Source organism: Mesoplodon mirus (genome assembly GCF_964341445.2).
Source record: "Mesoplodon mirus genome assembly, chromosome: 5".
In the NCBI taxonomy this organism is placed as follows: Eukaryota; Metazoa; Chordata; class Mammalia; order Artiodactyla; family Ziphiidae; genus Mesoplodon; species Mesoplodon mirus.
Genome location: NC_138980.1, coordinates 92,195,685 through 92,216,288, shown reverse-complemented (window position 1 = coordinate 92,216,288; position 20,604 = coordinate 92,195,685). Strand labels below are relative to the sequence as shown.

The window sequence follows — 20,604 nt, the reverse complement described above, 5'->3', positions numbered from 1 at the left end:
AGAAATAACCTGCGGCTCATTTTCTTATGTCCCATTTCATGCTGTGACTTGACTCCTACTACAAGGGCGGAGTGGTTAAGGGACCTGGGTGTGGGGAGGGACGAGCAAAGGAAGTTCTCTGAAGTACCCCATTCTCTTTGCCCTCCCATCTTATCCTTCACCTTCATCTTATCCTTTACCTGTGCACAGTGCTCAGAGCACTGGGCTGAGAGGTAGTGAGGTGAGTGGGAGGAGTGCTGAACCTGAGTCAAAAGATTGAACTGAGTCCTGGCTCTGCTGCTTATGGAGTGGCCTTGGACAAGTTGCATAACCACAGTGGCTTGCAATTTCCTCAACCATAAAATGGGTTTAGTAAGACCTGCTCTGAGTATCTCATGAGAGTATTGTGAGGATTGAGTTAATGTATATGAAACAAGAGTTATTACATCAGTGATGTGCTCCCTTTGCCCTTGACTTTGGGTATACCTTGAGTGTCTTGAAATGAACAAGTCACTCAAGTAAGTGTTTCTACTGCTAGCCTTGACCAGGACATATAACAGGTGACTTGTTTCTGTAAAGGTCATTTACATTTGGAATGTTTTAAAAGTTTACTTCATTTATATCTTCCCTCAGGAAAATCTCTGTTCTCTGCATGATAGAATCCTTACTCATCTTTTAAAAATTCTACATAAATACTGTAATCACTTTAAAGTCACTGGCAGGAAAAATAGGTTTCTTCAAGACTCCATCATTTGCTGCAAAGGGTAAAAGATGACCTTGTCTGAAATACAGGGTGTAATTATTTCAGATTCTGAAAAAACTGTTCTTTGAACAGTCCATGCCTCTCCTTTGCTTGTTTCTTTTAAAAGAACTGCAAGCTCTAGTGAGAAGGTTGCCACAAAAATAGAAATGCCAATCTCTAAAGATCTCAAGGCACTTGCAAAACGATAAATAATTAATTTTCACAGCATCCCTGATATGATTAATCTTGTTTTAGAGATGAAGCAAGGGAGGCCAAAAGAAGTTAAGGGACCTGCCCAAGGTTATAAGCAGCCAAGCCTGGAATAGAAGCCAGACTGGAACTCAGGGCTTCTAACAAAAAGGTTTAGTTTAGTACATTTACTGAGCATGAACTACATCCTAGGTACCAAGGGGACTGTATCATCTAGGAGTTCATGATCTAGTGGGGCGCACACACGCACACACACACACACACACACACACACACTCCCCTAATATAAAGCAAACAGCAATGAATACTATAATTAGATACCAAAAGTATATAAAGGTAGAAGAGGGGAAAAATTAATTATGACTCAGGCAGAGGGGGAATTTGGGAATGTTTTATAGAGGAGATGAGATTTGACCTGAGGCTTGGAGAATGGGTTGACCATTGATAGGAGAACATAGGAGGGGAAACAAAAGGACATCCCTCCAGGCTGGCTATTCAGGTTTGAGTCAATAACCAGGGTTTGGAAAGCAAAGGAGCAAAGGAGACATTCTTACAAAATAGCAAGTAGAACTGGGTTATATGCAGAGTAGGGATCAGATTGCCAAGGATCTTGAATTCTAAATTGAAGAGGATGGATTTTGTTAGCCATGATGAGCCATCAGTGGCTTTGCGGGTAGGGAAGATATAAGGTATCTGTTCGAATAGGAAGGCTACTATGGCACCGATATGTAGGATAAATGAGAAGAAAGAGAAATAGCAGGCAGGAAACCAATAGTAACTTCTTCCAATCACTGAACAAACGTTTGTGGGATATTTTATTATTATTGTGTGCCAGTTGTAATGCTGGGCACTAGGGATACCAGTATAAAAAAGACATAGCTTCTGCTGCTAAAGTGAAGCAGTGCTTACAGAACAGCCCAAGAAGTGCTGAGAGTGGTAGGAATAGGGTGCTTTGGAAGCATGGACAGGGGCATCTAAATGTGGGAAGACTGGGTGGGAGCAGGGAGATAAATTACGAGGTTGGGATGAACAATATACACACTACTCTATATAAAATAGGTAAACAACAAGGGCCTACTGTATAACACAGGGAACTATATCTTGTAATAACCTATAATGGAAAAAAATCTGAAAAAGAATATGTGTGTGTGTGTATGTGTGTAACTGAATCACTTTGCCATACACTTGGAAATAACACAACATTGTAAATTAACTATACTTCGATTTTTAAAAACTGCAAAAAAAAAATCTCTAAACTCAATAACTAACTTAAAAATAAATAAATAAATAAATAAATAAATAAATAAATGAGGGAAGACTTCCTGGAGGAGGTTTCCCTCTAGCTAAGTCTAAAGAATGAATGGGGATTGGTAGGTGAATGAGGCATGGAAGCACATTCCAAGTAATGGCACATGAGAGGTACGAATCAGGATGACAGGTTCAGGGAACAAGGGGCTCTGTGTGACTGGGTTGAAGTTGTGTGTGATGGTGAGGGAGGAGAAAGGGAGATGAAGCCAGAAGGCCAGCGAGTCTGGAGCATGAGAGGTTGTGTGTGTTGGTTAAGGGAATGAACTTCATCCTGAGAGCTTGTGAAGGACTTCTAAGTAGAGGAGGTACTATATCAGACCACTTAAGTGCTATTGAAATCATTCTGGTGAGAGATTATAGGGCTTGACCTAGGTCAGTGGGCAGGTGGTGAGACTAGAGAGGACTTTATCATTTGGATGGAGAGTTTAGACTAATGTACAGAATGAGATTAAAAGTCAAGGTGAGTATACTTAGTGAGCTTAGTCAGACAGAGAAAGACAAATATATATCACTTACATGTGGAGTCTAAAAAATAATACAAATGAATGTACACTTAAAACAGAAACAAACTCACAGACATAGAAAACGAACTTATGGCTACCAAAGGGGAGAGGGAAAGGGACAAATTAGGAGAATGGAATGAAGAGATACAAACTACTATACACAAAATAGATAAGCAACAAGGATTTACTATAAAGCACAGGGAACTATATTCAATATCTTGTAATAACCTGTAATGGAAAATAATCTGAAAAAAATACTGAATCACTTTGCTGTAAACCTGAAACTAACACAATATTGTACAATATTGTAAATCAATTATAATTCAATGAAAAAGGAAACAGAAAGAAAGTCAAGGTGAGGTAAAAGGCTGAATTATGGATGGATGTCAAGGGCTCTGGGATTTTGAAGAGAATAATGTGAAGCCTGGCATATATTGGCAGGCAGGGTTCCAGGAAGGGGTGGGGCCTGCACTGAGGATGGTGTTCCAAGTAAGGACTACAGGGCAGGTGGAAAGAGGCAAGGTCATCTTCCATAACCATGAGGAGAAAGCGCTGCATTGGTGGAGAGCTTGTTTTATCATATGGATGGTAGTATGGTAGGGCTGGTTTATAAAAGACTTTAGAAGAAGCAAGACTAGATGAAATAAGCAAGAAAGAGACATTGAAAACTTTTGAACACAGGAGTGATCTAATAAAAATGACATAACTTGAGGGAGTTATGGGATGGCCAACTTTTGAAGGTTCTTGGGGTGACTTAGGAGATGGAGAGCGTCTCTTAATATCCTGAAGATCTGGCTGCAAGATGTGGATCCTTTCAACTTCTCTAACTATAATATCTTCTTGGGGAATGGCCATGAAATAAATCTTTTTCTGCCACCACCAATACAAATCTTAGAGTATTAGCCATCACTGGCTAATCTAAACTGAACAGTTGCTAGAAGAGAAGGACTACTTCTGGGAAGCTACCCTCCTAAGGTGTGGAGCACTCAGCTTCAGTGAAGAAGGACCCTGTGTCTCTCGGTGAATTCTCCTGGGACCACTCTGTGTATCCCTGACGAATTACTGTGTACAGAGGCCAACAGAGTGGCAACTTTCAACCTGAGTGATTATAGCAAGGCTCAACAGCTAAACAAAGAAGGCTAAAGGCTACATAAAAGGGCAACAAGTTGACATAAATCACAGCAATAATTGTTTTGGATCTGTCTCCTAAAGTAAAGGAAATACAAACAAAAATAAACAAATGGGACCTAATTAAACTTAAAAGCTTTTGCACAGCAAAGGAAACCATCAACAATTGAAAAGACAACCTACTGAACAAGAGAAAATATTTGCAAATGACATGACCGATAAGGGATTAATATCCAACATATATAAACAGCCCATACAATTCAACACCAAAAAAACAAACAGCCCGATTAAAAAATGGGCAGAACTGAATAGACATTTTGCTAAAGAGGAAATGCAGATGGCCAACAGGCACATGAAAAGATGCTCATCATTGCTAATCATCAGGGAAATGTAAATCAAAAACAGTGAGATATCACCTCATACCTGTCGGAATAGCCATTATCAAAAAGTCTACAAATAATAAATATTGGTGAGGATATGGAGAAAAGGGAACCCATGTACACTGTTGGTGGGAATGTAAATTGGTGCAGCCATTGTGGAAAACATTATGGAGATTCCTCAAAAAACTAAAAATAGAGCTACCATATGATCCAGCAATCCTGCTCTTGGGCATATATCCAGATAAAACTATAATTGGAAAAGATATATGCACCCCAATGTTCACAGCAGCACTATTTGCAATTGCCAAGACATGGAAACAACCTAAGTATCCATCAACAGAGGACAGGATAAAGAAGATGTGGTATATATATATATATATATATATATATACACACACACACACACACACACACACACATACGTACACACACAATGGAATACTACTCAGCCATAAAAAAGAATGAAATTTTGCCATTTGCAACAGTGTGAATGGACTTGGAGGGCATTATGCTAAGTAAAATAAGTCAGATAAAGGAAGATAAATACTATATGATATCACTTATATGTGAAATCTAAAATAATACAACAATCTAACGAATGTACCAAAAAAGAAGCAGACTCACAGATATAGAGAACAAACTGGTGGTTACCAGTGGGGGATGGGGAGAGGCAATACAGGGGTGGGAGAGTGGGAGGTACAAACTGTTGGGTGTAAAATAGGCTCAAGGATGTATTGTACAACATGGGGAATATAGCCAATATCTTGTAATAACTGTAAATGGAAAGTAACCTTTAAAAATTGTATTAAGTAAAAAACATTTTATTTTAAAGGAAGGCAATGAGTAAGAGAAAGACAAAGTCACAAGGAGAGTTTAGAAATTGACTAAGTGTATAGATCTGTGATCTGGTGACCTAGGAAGGGTAGGCCTATGGTGGTGAGATTCTTAAATCATGGCTAAGACTTGAAGAAAGAATAATATATCTGTTATGGGCTGAATTGTGTCCCCCCCAAATTCATATGTCAGTGTCCTAATCCCCAGCACCTCAGAATTCAACTGTACTTTTCGATAGGGTCTTTAAAGAGGTAATTAAAGTTAAATGAGGTCATTAGGGTGGGCCCTAATCCAATATGACTGATGTCCTAATAAGAAGAGATTAGGACACAGACACACACAGAGGGAAGGTCATATGAAGGCAAGGATAAAAGATGGCCATCTACAAGCCAAGGAGAGGCCTCAGAATGAAACCATCTCTGTTGACACCTTGTGCTTATACTTCTAACCTCCAGAGTGGTTTAAATTTTTGCTGTTTTAAGTCATCCAGTCTGCATTTTGTTATGGCAGCCCTAGGAAATACAGTGCTCTAGAAAACTAATACAATAGTTCCCTTGGGGCTAGAAGAACTCAAGGACTTGGACCAGAGCCAGAAGTACAGCAGGCCGGAAAGCAAGGTAGGAAGAGAGAGGCCAGGGCAGATGGAGGCACACAGATCTAAGGATCTCTGAGTGAGATGTCTCTCAGACAAAGTATTTAGTTTCTGCCTTGAGTCATCTGCTGGTTTTTAGGAGTAGCTTGGCTGCACTTGGGATGCCTGGCCTGAGGGTGTGAGCCTTTTGTGATTTAATGCTGATGAAAGATATAAGATGATAGTTCTACATCCTCAAATTATCCCCCTTCTGAGCAGCATTCAAAACAGTTGACCACCCCTTCCTTCTCCTCTCTTGGATTGTGTGATACCACGAGTCTCCTCTATTTCTGCTGGCTACTTTTTAATTTCATTTGCTGCCTTTTTTTTTTTTTTTTTTTTTTCCTCTGCCTACATTCTAAATGATGGAGGTCCTCAGGGCTCCATCATGGATCCTCCTGTCTTCTCTGCCTACCTGATTTCTCCCGGTGAACTCATCCAGTCCCTTGGTTTAAACGCTGTGTATAAACAGATGATCCCAAATCTACATTGCTGGCTGCTCCCTTGAGCTCCTGACTCATGTAAACAAACACGTACTTGATGGTTTCCCCCTGGATGTCACACAGACATCTCAGATTTTGTGAGTACAAAATTACACTTGATTTTCCTGCTCAATCTTGTTCCTTTGCCCATCCTTCCATTCTCAGTTACACATTATCACCATCCACTCAGTTGCTCAAGCCAAGTCATCCTTGATCCCTTCCTTTCTCTAACCCAATCCATCAGCAGGTGCAGACCATTCTACTTTTAAAACATATCCCAACCTGTCCATCTCCCTTTATCACCTCTGCCAACATTACAGTACAAGTCACCATCTTTTGTTGCCTGGACTACTGTTAGAGCCTCCCGCTTTGCACATCTACTAAACCCAGTCTGCACCCAGAACCATGGAGTATAACATTCTCAGTTCTGCATAGTCTGCTCCCATCCTACAATTCCAGCCTCATCTTGCTTTACTCTCCTCCTTGCCCACTCCCTTTAAGACCTTTATTCAGTTCCTCTAATGTGTGTGTATCCTAGATTGAGTTCCTTTGAAATGAATTAGGGGCAAATTGGTAGTGGGGGGGCAGGTCAGTGATCCAAAAGGAGTGAGGGCATGAGAAGAAAGAGAAAGAAAAGGAGGGGAATAAACAAAGAGCACAGTTTTGGAAATTGCTGTTGGGAGCAACATGTCTCTCTTCTGCTGAGACCTCCTGAGAAGTGTACAGAATATCTCCCAGTGATGTTCACCTAAAGGAGGGGAGGCTGAGACATATATGGACCAGCTCCTGTGCCCTGCAGTTGAGGGTTGCCTGGCGGGGGTGGGAGTAGGGGACAGCATTAATACCCTGGCATTTCTAGGCTGCACTTGTGCCATTATCAGAGAAAGAAGAAAGATGCTCAGATGCTTGAGGTGGGTGGCTGTCAGATGGATGTGAGCTTGAGCTGTCAGGGACCGTTCACCATAGCTATGGCTGAAACAGAGGAGGGCTGAGAGGATGTAACATGGGGCACCAGAGGTGTCTCTGACTCCAAACTCTCTCTTGCGTTGGTGACTTTGTATATGCTGTTCCCTCGGCTGGCCTTCTCCTCCTTCCTCCTTTGTGAGTAACTGGATCCCTTCCACAGCCTTAGGTCTCAGCTTAAATATCACTTCTTCAGAGTTGCCCTCCCTGATTTCCCAGTCTAAATTACATCTCCTCTGGTAGCCTCTCTCATGGCACCTTCAGTGCATGTGCCAGGAGCTGTGATCCTATATTTGTGTGTTCAGCGTTGTATCTGTCATTCACACAAGAATGTTCATCTCTGTACACCCAGTGCCTGGCATTATACCTGGCACATAGTAGGTGCACAACTGACAAATGAAGAAAAATTATAAACCTAAATGTGTATCCCAGAAACCTGTCTCAAGTCTTTCTTTTGGCAGCAAAGGCAGGGAGCCTGGCTCTCCATCAGCCTGCATCGCTGCTCGAAGAGTTCAGGTTTCCCAGGTAACAGTTGGACAATAGTGGGAGGAAATTTAAGGACAGCAGAGAAAAACAGGGAAGGATTCAACAAACATTTGTGGAGCTTCCACTGTGGGTTAAGCCCTGCCTAGGTGAAGGGGATACAGAACTAGTGAAGACACAGTACCTCATAAGGTGGTCATGGGGGCAGTCACAGAAACGTATAAGTGGCAAAGTGATCGGAAGACAGTAAATACCAAACAATGTGAGGCTGTATGATGATGAAAGATGCAACTAGATGGTTCTGAGGAGGCTTCCAGCCTTTTAATCAAAGGCATTCAGTCAAGTAGGGCCAGACCAGGGGTGTGTGAGCACCTGAGGGAGATTCTTGAACTATTTAAACTCAAGGGGTACTGAAAATAGTTTTGCTCACAACTCTCCAGGGCTGCCCAGCACTTTGGAAGATAGTTTCAGATACAGAGTGCAGCTGTGCCATTCCCAAGCCGGAGTGGAGAATGTTGGTTCCCTGCCACTTTCTCTGTGGTAAATGAGTAGCCATATAGGGTTAAAATGGGCCTGCTCTCTTTAGTCTAAACTTTCTTGATTTAATACACTTCTTTTTTGTGGCAATAGCCAAAAATGAGTGGTAACATTGAATGAAATTTGATATAATTTATCTCTAAACTTGCAACTCAAAAAGTACATGTTTATATCGAAGATATTCTGTGGTAACATTTGCTTTAACACAATATCTATCTATCCCGTATCTACCAGTATGGGAGCTGAGTGGTAGAAAGACCCTGAGAATTGAACTCCTTCATCACGGTCCCAGGTCTCTCCTAACCACTTCTCCTAAACTACTTCTCAGTGTAGATGCTCCATTCATGCCTAAAGTGTTCAGAACTTCTCAGGAATTCAAAGAGACAACATTCTGAAGGCACTGGCATGCCACGAAGTGTAGTGGAATGCGCCAGGATCTGGGAACTGGGAGACCTGGTTTCTAGTTCAGGCTCTGCCGCTACCCAGCTGTGCAGCAGTGAGCACCAACCCCTCTGGTCTATTTCACCACCTGTGAAGTATGGCCTGGCTTTTCAGATCTAAATGCACAGGGAAAACACGAGAGGCAGGACATCGTGTTTGGGCCTTAGAGCCAGACTATCTGGATTCAAATCCATGCAGATCAAAGCCACTTACTAGCTGTGTGACTTTGGGCAAATTACTTATCTCTCTGCCTATTTTCTCATCTTTAAAATGAACTAATGGTAGTTTCTGTGTCATAGGATAGTTACGAGGATTAACTGACTTTCTGTACATGAAAAACACCAAGTAAGAACTATCTAAGTTTTTGTTAATATTGCTTATTGTAGCACTGTTTGTAACAGAAGATGCTCGGCATAACCTAAGTACCCATCACTACGGGACCAGTTACATAGACTATCAAACATAGAATGAGGCACAGCTTGCATGTTCTTATTGAAAATCTCCAAGTCACTGGTTAATTGAAAAAAGCAAGGCACAAACCAGGGAAGAGCCTGCTGCCATGTGTGTGAGTTCATCTTTAAAGAGCACATATGGATAGAATTGGGCTAGTGTGTACACAGAATTTCTAAAAGGACATAGAGAAACTCTTAACAGTAATTATATCTCAGGAGGAGACTAGGTGGGGACAGGTTAAGAGGGACTTAACTTTCTATTTATGCCCTTCTACTTGAATTTGTTGCCCTGTGTGTGAATGTATTTTTCAAGAAATAAGCTAGTTAAAAACAAAACAAAAAACGATAATGCTTGCTTTGTCTGTCTCAGAAGACCATTTTGAAAAATAGATGTGAAATAATGTATCTAAAAGCATGGTGAAAATTGGAAAATGCTACATCAATGTAATGCATTATTTAAATAAGAGTGTTTGGCCTACAAGATCTAGAAGCCCTAAATGTACATGGTTGCTGAAATGAATCAGTGTGGCTTTAGAGTATTTGCCTAACAATGGTAACTTTCACAAGAGTATTAACGATAGTATTGACTAATGATAGGAAGTAGTATTGGGGTATTAGCAGCACCATTAGAGTAGTATTAGTAGCACCCAGGGTTCCAGAACTTTTCTTTCGGAAATCAACTTATTTTTCCATTTAAATAAAGGGTAAGGGTCCCTCCCCATGACTTTTTTCCTTTGGAGTTCTAATTATTTTGCAGCTTTGGAAAAACAAATCCAATGTTAAATTTTACAGTATTTTAAGTATTTTCTCCTTCCTCCCAAGATGTATAACCATTAAGAAAATGTTCCCAAATTAGATACCTTGCATCTTTCATTAGCTATCCCACTGGTGAAAGAGATTTATTTAAATTGAAACTTAAAAAAAAATTAAAATCAGTAAGAAATTAAAAGTCAGGTTAATGTCTAAGGTGAGGATTATATGTATAAGTGCTTTGAAACCAGGGCTGGAGAAGAGAAACCAGGTGGGGATGAAAATGATGAGAAACTCTCCCTCCCCTGTCTCTCATTTCCCACAAAGTGGAAATTTTGAGTCAACCTTAAGAAAACATAGAATTCCTGCCTTGTGGCTCGATTGTGAAAAAGGAGGTTGTATAATTGTGTACATTGATTCCACACAGCATACACAAGAATGATCCTCAAGACTTCTCTTCACTGGGGTTTGTGAGCCTGGACACACAGCTTCAGATTACCCGCTTTCCAGGCACAGGCCCTTTGGAACAGCTCCCAAACGTGAGCTTGCTCTTCCCTGTACAATTTTGCAAGCAGGCGATCTCAGCTCATTCACCAGCCCCCAGCACTTCTGGTTTGTGGTTTCTAAGCACCCCCTAGGGTCCCTGACAACTCAGTTTCCATCTCACAGACCTTTGATTAGAAAGCTGCAGTGTGGCTTTGTGTACACCGCTGGTCCCATCCATCCGAACAGTTTCAAGTCTCAGGGGCCGTCCACTGGGAGCCGTGCTGGAGTGCTGCCTCTTTCCCACTCCCTCCCACATCCTGGAGAAAGAGAAGTACATCTAGGGCGACTCCATTTTCCTCCCCACTGCAACCCTCTAAACTGGACTGCAAAGAGCTGCTTTCCCCCAGCAGAGGACTCTGCTGGTCATCCTGATTTCTTTGGTTGTCTGGAGGGCAAAATGCAGAAATGCTGATAGTTCATCCACTCTTTCCTGTTTCTCTCAGAAAAGCCCTCTTCCACGCAGTGGCTGGTGGGTGCAGTGACCCTGGCCCCTAGCTGCTCTGGGCAGCTTCTTACCTCTCCTCCCTGCCAAGGCCCCGACCATTTCTGCCTGCTGAGCTGCATGTCACAAAAACCTTAATCTCTCCAGATTTGGAGAGAAAGATTCGGATGCTTGAAGTAAAGTTATAAAGCATTCCTTTCCCCCAGTGACATAGGAATTCAATCACATGATCCTGCTGGTGTTTGGGAAAGGTGGCTATAAGAGAGGCGAGTCCTTGGGATGAGGCTGTGTTCCTAGGCACAGAATGCCTCTCTGGAGAGCCAAGGGAATGCCTTCACCACAGTTGCCTAAAGGCAAGAGTGGAAACAAAGAAACCTCTGCCCTGGAAAAACAATTGGCTATTGGGCTCTGATTTTGACAGGGTTCTTCCCCCTTCTACTACAGCCGCCAGGACCACAGCTCCGGCCCCCCAGTCCACAGCAGACATTCCTGCAGTCTGGGCAGCTGGGCAAGGAGACTTCCAATGAGCAGTGACAGGCAGCAGGGGACAAAGGTCTAACGTTTAGTTCCTTTGTCCACTTTTGGGGGGCAAATTGTGGACAAGTTGCAAAAATATATAACAAGGTCCACATTTAGGCTTTGAGGTCACAGAGATAATAACGGGTGATACTTTATAGTGCTCTCCAGCACCAGACACTGTCTTAAGTTTGTTAATAGTAAGTCATTTCATCATTAAAATAACCCTTGAAGGTGGTTGGTTTTATTATCATCCTCAGTTCACAGTTGTAGAAACTAAAACTTGGAAAGGTTAAGCAACTCAAGGAGGATCACCCATTCAGTAAGTTATCCAAGTACAACTGAAACCCAAGAATTCTGTGCCAGCGTCTGTAATTGGAACCACCACATTCTTCACCTTTCTTGGGGACTGCTGGTTTAGGGCTCTCTAAGGTTCCTGATCTTTGTTCTGTGGGATAGACATATGAGTAGTCTGGAGACAAAAGAGGCTACTCCTAGCTTTATGCAGGGCTGTTGACAAAAAGAACCCAATGTGTGGAAGAGCTGATGTGAATTTTGATTTTGATCTGAAAATGAAATGAAATAGAGGAAAAACAGAAAACACTAAGTAGGAAAGGAAGATGAAAAAGAGAGAAAAAGGGGAAGGAAAAGTAGGTTTTATTCATTCATTTGTTCATTCATTCAGTTAATAGATGTCTTCTATGTGTTAGGCAATGTGCCAGACACTAGGAACCAATGGTTAGCCAAAAAAAAAAAAAAGAAAAGAAAAATTTTTTGTTATTGAGGAGCTTGTAGTTTAATGGGGGAAAGTGACCATCAAATAACCACATATGTAGATTTCACATGACAACCCCTATTTAGTGCTATGAAGGAAAACATCTTGAGGCTCAAAATGGTATAATAGGGGACCTAGCCTAGTCTATCCCCTGGTTGAAATGTGTAGGGCAGAGGTTTAATACATTGCCCGTGTCAGGGGAAAGGTAGAGTTGATTCTGATATTCTTGAATGAATAAACCTTGCAGACATGATAGTCATCTTCATTTTTCATTAGAGGAGCTTAGAAAGGGAACCATAATCGGTATGATTTTTTGCCTTTCAACTCTCCCCAATCTGCTCCAATTTTAACTTTATTTCTCCTGGTTTGGTGCCCCTTCCCCTACAGTGCGCCTCCTAAATCACCTCCCTTCCTCTTTAGTAATAGGTTCTCATTGGGCAACTGTCTGTTGAAGCACTCATTTGTCACTGATGCTGCCGTCACTCCCTGAGCTTTGCAAAAACACATGGGAGCCAGTTGGCTAACCTCAATTTCCCTTCAGCATTTGGTTTACCCCCAGAAGGTTTACCTGAACTCAAGGCTCCAATATTCTCCATTGCTGATTAAATTCATTCTCTCTTTAAATTAACTATAGACTCTTTGGCATTATCTTTTTCAACGCATACAGTAAATCCTATTTCTTCTAGTCTCCCTTCATTCCATATAGGAAAGCTCAGAACACTCGAAATTCTAAGATAATGATGTAAAACAACTAATTATACAGCAATCCATAATATCTTATGTCATAGGTAATAACGAATTTGTATATCTGAGGTAACATTTATTTTCAAACTTTTGTTGGAACAAAAAAAATTGATTAGTTTATAGAACTTTAGCCATTAGGAGTTATATTTAGTTGAAAATTGAGAGGATTGTTATTTTTACCACTATTATGCTGTAACTGCTCTTTGCCAAGGACATTTTTCATGTAGATGTTGAATGGAGTCCAAAGTGGTAGGTCATTGCCTCCTGACATAGGCTTCTTGTGTTTGGATTTTGGGATTTACAGCCTTCGCGGGAGTCAGCAGGCACCAGGGGAAAAAACACACATACTCAAAACATATTCTCCTTTCCCCCTACACACAACCAGGGCATAAAAATAGACACCAGAAGCTGAGGGTGCATGTTTACTATTTCCTTGCAGGACACACTGGGAACTCAGGCAAGACCCCCTGAGGAAGAAATCTCACAGCAGGGTGCTGAGCCCAGCTCCTCTCCAAACACGAAAGGGCATTAAATACCTTGTTTTCAAAAGGATGTGTTTCCCTCGTTTCTGGAAATGTTTCCCAGCTGGAGGTGGCTGTGAGACTCTTTCTAGAATTCCCTGCTGTAGGCACTTGAAAGGCACCCTGGGTGACTGTCCTGACCCCTTTCAACCTGAGCTTTCACTTTGGGTCATTGCCTCATCCTGCCTGTAGCATCTCAGGAAGAGTCTTGTAGGGATTTCATTATCGAGAAATGTCAAGTGGAAACCAACGTTCAGATAGAAAGTGATACTTTCCTAAGGGGATAAGTCAAAGTAAGTACCACGCATTCTGTCATTCATTCAGGCACTATCAATCAAGCAGCACTATTCACTCTTCTAGGGCTAGGGGCTGGGGCATATACAGTGGGAAGCAAAAGAGCCCTGGCCTCTGTCCTAGTAGAGCACACCATCTACCAGGGAAGAGAGAGATTGATCAAAATGATCCCACAAATAGATGAATACAACTGTGAGAAGTGTTGAGTGAAAGGCAGGAAGCCAGGGGAGTAGAGGTGGGTCGGGCAGGTCCATGGTGAACTCAGACCTGAAGGACATCATCCTTCCATGCCTTGCACTTGGCTGGCTCCTGCCTTTGTCCATGCAGTCTGCTCTGGAACATGGACACGTAGTGGGGTAGGGATTTCACGGGGAGTAACTCATCCACGGAGGCTGGTATAAGTCTTTGTTTAGCACTTGGTGGATGATGCCAGGCCAGCTTCTTGGAACCAGAGCCTGGGCTCTTAAAACAAGAGAAGTGTTGTTACAAATCTTTCTTGGCAGCATTTAAATGATTTCAACAGAGGATGTGACTAGGAAGTATAACTAAGAGTCATTCCACTTAACAGAGACTTTAACCACATCATCTCATCTGGTTCTCATGTCTGCCCGAAAGGTAGATATTCTTTTTATCATGCCCAGTTTTTAGATGAGGACATAGGCAAGATTGTTGTTTCAGCTACTCATCCCTTCACGTCTCTTACTGTAACACTCAATACACTTTATTGTCATGACTTATTTGATTGTATGCTTCCCTCACAAGACCTTAAGCTTTATGAAGGCAGCTATAATCACCCCTATATCCCAAGAACCTAGCAAGTATCATACATAGACATAGTTGTTTGTTGAAAGAATAAACAAGTGAATGAATGAATTGTTACAAAGAAAATCTGTGTCCTGGAGGAAGAAAAAGACATTGAACGAATTTTCCAGAGGGATGTAACCAAACAAGACTACTTTGTCCCAGATGGGCTGGAATTCAAGACAACAATAAATGTAAGCACCAACCCAATGTTTCTCATGCCCGAACTGAAAATCTGTAAAAGCCATGTGAAAACACACAACACTTATCTTAAGCCTCTCCCACAAAATTACTACCTCCACCTCTGACTGTTGTCAGCCCTGCTGCCAAGAGACACAATGAAAACTCCCTGTCCCACTTCAATTTCCTGCTCTGCTGCACGTCAAGATAATCTCTGAGTATGGCTTTTTACATGTCGGAGCTGAAACAGGAAGTCCTGCGTGGCTGTTTTAGAAACGTGACTTCATCAGGACAGAGGTAAGGTCGGAGCAGTAGTAGCTGCCCTGTGCCCTGTGCCCCTCCCCACCTCTCTTCTTCCTCTTTTGATAGAAAAAGGACTCCCTCTACCCTTTGATATCTGGTTGCTGGGTATAATCCAATGCCCTGCTTGTCAGCACTGTCTTCCCCTTGCTTTTCCACTGGCCGGGGAAAGGCATTTAGGCCAGGAGAATTAGAAAACAGTTAGACTTCAGGGGTCATTTTGTTATACTGATTAGACTGCGGGTTGGGTATCTCTGAGTTTCACACTGAATCAGGTATTCACTGTTCTAGGCTTTTTGCTCCTGGATCCAAATCAGAGTAATGGTAACTTGAGAGTTGGACCCACACTATTTCAGCTTGTGGCTCGCAGTGCAATGCCCCCAGCTGTTATACTACCACCTCTTTTATCACTGTTCTGGGGTGTTGAGTTTCCCACCCTAACAACTGCTCAAAGAACTTCACTTGAGTCAATTGTATGAAATCCATTTCATTGTTGCTAAGGCAGAGAGGATTTGGGGGTAGGGCTGGATATGACGGGCTTAATGGCGCATTAAACGGAGTGAGGTTGGTGCTCCAGGCCTCACTCAGACTCCCCAGACATTGTTTTTATTTGAATGGGAGAGTTATCAAGACAAAGCTAACAAAGTAGAGATTGTTTTTATTTGAATGGGAGAGTTATCAAGACAAAGCTAACAAAGTAGAGATCCACAAAAAATTTTCTATGTCCTTAATGATCCTATTTTAAATAATGAATACCTAGGAGAAAAAAAATTGGGGTCCACATGGAAGAGGTCTTGAATTTATTTCTTCAAAGAAAAAAATAGCAAAACAAAAATATGAGTATTTTAAATTTATCTTCTCCAGATTATCCACTATAAAAAATTAACTTACACTGGAAGCAATCAATGTACCATAAGAGGATTTAGAAAGCTTCTGAATAGACCAGGAATTAGGAAAGCAGTTGCTAATCTCACTTCTGTCCCTTAACTACTTGTATAACTTTAGGCAAGTCACTTCCCTCCTTTAAACCTCATTTTCCTCATTTGCAAAATGGTGGGGCTGGGTTGGATAATTGGTGCTAGTTGCAGCAATAAAATTCTCTGGTTCAGTGAAATACTGTAAATATCTAAAGGAAGCCAGTATAATCTGTAGTTTTCAGTGAAGTGAAGTTGGCTTCTGAGTTTTCACTTAGAAGGAATTTTTAAACCACAGACCAGTAAGTGGCAATTTCAGTGAAACAATCTGCAACTGAATTTAAATGACATTTAAAAAAATCCAAACCTACTGGAGTATGTCTGAGAATGTTGAAATGCACTGACTATTTCAACATGACTTTTTAGTAGTAGTAATATTAAATGTTAATAATATTATAATAATATTAAAAAGAGAGAGAACTCTAGTAGCATTACTGTACCACAAAGAAACAAAACAATGCAACCCATATCATTAGTCAGTGCGGGATTCCGTTATTTTCCAATGCCATTGCAAAACATGTGTCATCAAGAAAAGAATGTCTGCTGGAAACCCTGCTAGAAGAACTAAGGCGATTGGAATGTTGGAAGCCATGTCTCTAAGGATTCAGAAAGTAAGGCTCTTTTATAATTTTATAAAAAAGAGTATTTCTCAGGTGAGGTTCCTGATGTGCCTCAGAATCACCTTGGCTGTAAAAGCACACATCCTCAGGCTCCACACAGATGTACGGAATTAGAACTCTAAAAGCTGGACATTTTAACAAGCACCCCATATGCAGAAAAAGACTTGAGAAACAAAGGTCTAGAAATGTACTTGGTGGGGGGAGGGGAAACCTTCTTTGCAGAAAATACCACAATGGCCCTCTCAGAAGGAAGAGAATCATCCAGGTCCCTACAAATGAGAAAAGATGTTTTGTGTCAACTTATCAAAATCCAATTAGGAATAAAACTCATGAGATCCCTTTAGACTAAAAGAGGGCACAGGCTTGGGCACCTGCCTTGAACTTGGTATGGTGAGGGTGGCAGAGTACAGTGTTAAGAGCACTGGCTTGCAAGATGGATGGGCCTGGGCTTGGGTCCTGCTTCTGCTAAACTCCAGGCAAGAATGCAAGCTGGAATACTTAGTACAGACACTTAGTTTTGTTACAACCATCCCAGTACTGAATGATAGGATCTCAATAATTATTTATTAAATGTTTGTACTAGTTTCCTGTTGCTGCTGTAACAAATTACCGCAAACTTAGTGGCTTAAAACAAGACAATTTATTCTCTTACAGTGCTAGAGGTCAGAATCTAAAGTGGGTCAGCAGGGCTGCATTCCTTTTGAAGACTCCAGGGCGGAATCTGTTTCCCTGTTTTCCCAACCTCTGGAGGCCTCCTGCATTCCTTGGCTCATGGCTCCATGCTCCATCTTTAAAGCCAGCAGCGTGACACCTTCATGTCTCTCTCTTTTGTTATCCCGTCTCCTTCTCCCCCTTTGGCGCTCCTGCCTCTCTCTTACCAAGACTCCTGTGATTACCTTGAACCCACCTGGATGAGTCAGGCTCATGTCCCTATCTCAATATCCATACCTAATCACATCTACAAAGCTCTTTTGCCGTGTAAGGTAACATATTCACAGGTTCTAGGGATAAGGATGTGGATACCTTTGGGGGAGGGTTGCGGGACATTATTCTGTATACCACAACGTTGCTGAGCAAAAGTTTCTTAAGGTCTCTAAACCTTTGGTTTTTCTTCTGTAAAATGGAGTTTCTATAAAGATTAAATGGAGTAATGACTGTAACTGCACAATAAAAGTAAGGTACTTTGTTACACCTTCTAATTGTTCTAGAACTAGACTGCTTATAAGTAAGTGATTTAAATATACTAAACTCTTATTTATGTCCTTCTTGCTAATACTTCATTACTAGGGGTATAAATTTAAATTCAGAAGACCTCAGGAAACTTTTAAGGAGCTCCTGTATCAGTCAGGGTTTAGTGAAGGAAACAGAAAACTCTAGGTATTTTAAGTAGAAAGAAATTTTATACAAGGCGTTAGATAATTCTAAAACCATTGGAAGGGCTGGAGGAGCAGGGATCAGCAGCAGCCACTGCAATAATGAGTTTAAGAACACACTGCTGTAGTGGGGCTCTAGGGACCAGGAAGCACCGCCATAGTGAACACAACTTCCTCTCTAGCCCCTTAAAGCTGGAGTCCAGAAATTCGAAGTCTGAGTCCAGCCACCACCTGCTTCTTGACACACTGAGACGTTGTTTGTTAGCAGAAAGTCACAGGAAGATGCTCTCAGTCTCACTCCCAAACTCCAAATCAAATCAAAGTGCATCCAGTCACCAGAGCCCATGAGGCGTCTAGAACTCTGGCATCAGGAGAGTCTGGAAAATGTAGATTTCAGTTTTCCAGCCTCTGCTGTGGGGAAGCACAGAGAATGAGATTGAATGCATGGTGAGCAGCACTCAATCAACCACATCCAAGTCAACCATATCCAAGCCAGTCTCTCCCCAGCACCGCACCTTGTTATTTGCTATTTGAAATACATCCCTTGGAAGGAAGATCCCCTCCTATGATGTGCTGCACTGTAGGGCTTGAGAAACATTCTAAAACCCTTTCGATTGCAGCATGTACATCTCAGAAGATATTCTTTTTTTTTTTTTTTTTTGACTGCTGAATTTAAACTTAACTGCAGGAGGCAGTTACGTAGCAGAATTAACACTGCAAAGTAGTGGAATAAAGTTCAAGGCAAATTAGTTTGCACATATATATAATGATTTGTCGAAACAATCTGGACAGTCCCCTGAAACACTGCTAGTTACCTAGCTCAATGGCCATTCCCACCTGCCTCTTGCAACAGAGCCTGATTTTATGAGTGCAGACACACACCCTAGTTAAGACTACACTTCAGTCTTGCTTGCAGTGCCCTGTAGGTGACTTGTATTTTGTTTCCTACTTCCTAGGCTAAAACTACTGCAGTCCCCTTAGCTATGCCATCCTGAATGCCACTGCCCATTTTAAATTAAACTGGCAGATTAAATTAGGTGTACAAACACAAAGAACTGTATTGTATTTCTTGGCTCCTCCAGAGTGGTGTTTTGCCTTTGTAGCTCCTGGGCCACACATGGCCGCACTTAGCTTGCAAGCAGGAAGCGCCACAGGACTGCATTCTGGCCAGCAGAGCTCGGCAGCGGCAGGAGCTGGTGAGGCTGCTCACAGGGAGCTGGCTCCAGGGAAGCCAGGCAGGAGGTCGGGAGCCCGCTCTTCAAGACACCACAGAACAGCCTCCCCAAACCCTGCCTGCCTCTTTCTTTGACAGGACGGAGAAACACAACTCTATCTAAGTGCAGCCATTGGTTTTTGCATTTATCCGTTATCGGCGGCCACAACTAACCTTAACTGATACACATGCGCATTGCATAAATATACAGATATAAATTCAGGACAGATGAAACAACTATCCTTAAAAATAAACCATACAAGTAATAGCAGAAAATACAACAATTTTGAAACCTTGTGGTGGAGAAGTTCTAAGCATCACAGGAATCAGGTGGGGGAAAGATTCTCCCGTTTCTCCTTCATCTCCTGCAGTCTCTTCTCCATTGCACTGTGGTGGCCACTGCAGATTTTAACTGTGGAACTGTACACCAAGGAGCCATTAGATTCAAACAAGAGAACAGGAACATCATTATCCAGAGTGGTTTTCTGCTGTTGCAGCTCTTTAGCCATTTTCTCAAACTTCTTTTGCAGTCTTTTATCATTTTCTGGTGTTTTAGGAATAAAATCTTTGGGCTGCATACACTTGCGTTTTTTTTTTCATTAGGCTTGGTAGGTGCTCATTGGGATTAGCTGCCGGGAACAGCGATTCATCAATGTGCACTCCAGCTGTCCTGCATTTTTCAACCCAGAGCACTGAGACGAGCTTCACGCCTTTCTTCTGCGCTTTGGCCCAGGTGCTCTGGTACCCGTCTTTGAACACGTGAGTTACTTGTTTGTTGAAAGTTTTTGAAACCTCTGCCCCCATGTCCGCAAGTTGATTTATAAATGTCTTTGAATAATTTTCTGTTCCACTGGCTGACCACACTTCTACATACGCCACAACATCTTTCAGGACAGGGCCCCCGAGGGTCTCGGGGGCCGCCATGAGGGGCGACGGCGAGCTCGTCGCTGCGGAGCCGCGAGCCTAACGGAGCGGCGGCACTGAGCATGTGCAGCGCGGGCGCAGAAGATATTCTTTTTTGTATTTAAAACGTCCCCTTCGCGGGCTTCGCTCGTGGCGCAGGGGTTGGGAGTCCGCCAGCCGATGCGGTGGACGCGGGTTCGTGATCCGGTCTGGGAGGGTCCCGCGTGTCGTGGAGCGGCTGGGTCCGTGGGCTGTGGCCGCTGGGCCTGCGCGTCCGGAGCCTGTGCTCCACGGCGGGATAGGCCACAGCAGTGAGAGGCCCTCGTACCACACACACAAAAAAAGTCTCCTTTGGGAAAATTTCCAACTTTCTTTTCTCTAAGTATTATAGACTATGCAGTATATTTTTAAATTGAATACTTAAAAATATGTAACAATAAAAATTTGAAATACTGAAAAGCTAATATGGTGGGCTAGGAACTGTGAACATCAGTCTTATTTAACAAAGGTCTGAAACACAGTAGGCGCTCAATGAATATGTTTCCTTTCCTAAAACATGGGTTGGCTAGCCTCCGGATC

General features: G+C 42.2%; 1 protein-coding gene across 1 annotated transcript; it reads right to left on the bottom strand.

The window, feature by feature from the left end:
* Positions 1–19,005: 19,005 nt before the first annotated feature.
* On the bottom strand, positions 19,006–20,091 carry LOC309805163 (microcephalin-like). The gene is given in 2 exon segments (XM_082623009.1): positions 19,006–19,718; positions 19,720–20,091. Coding segments are annotated over 2 exon segments (597 nt in total). The 5' UTR covers positions 20,047–20,091; the 3' UTR covers positions 19,006–19,448.
* Positions 20,092–20,604: the final 513 nt, after the last annotated feature.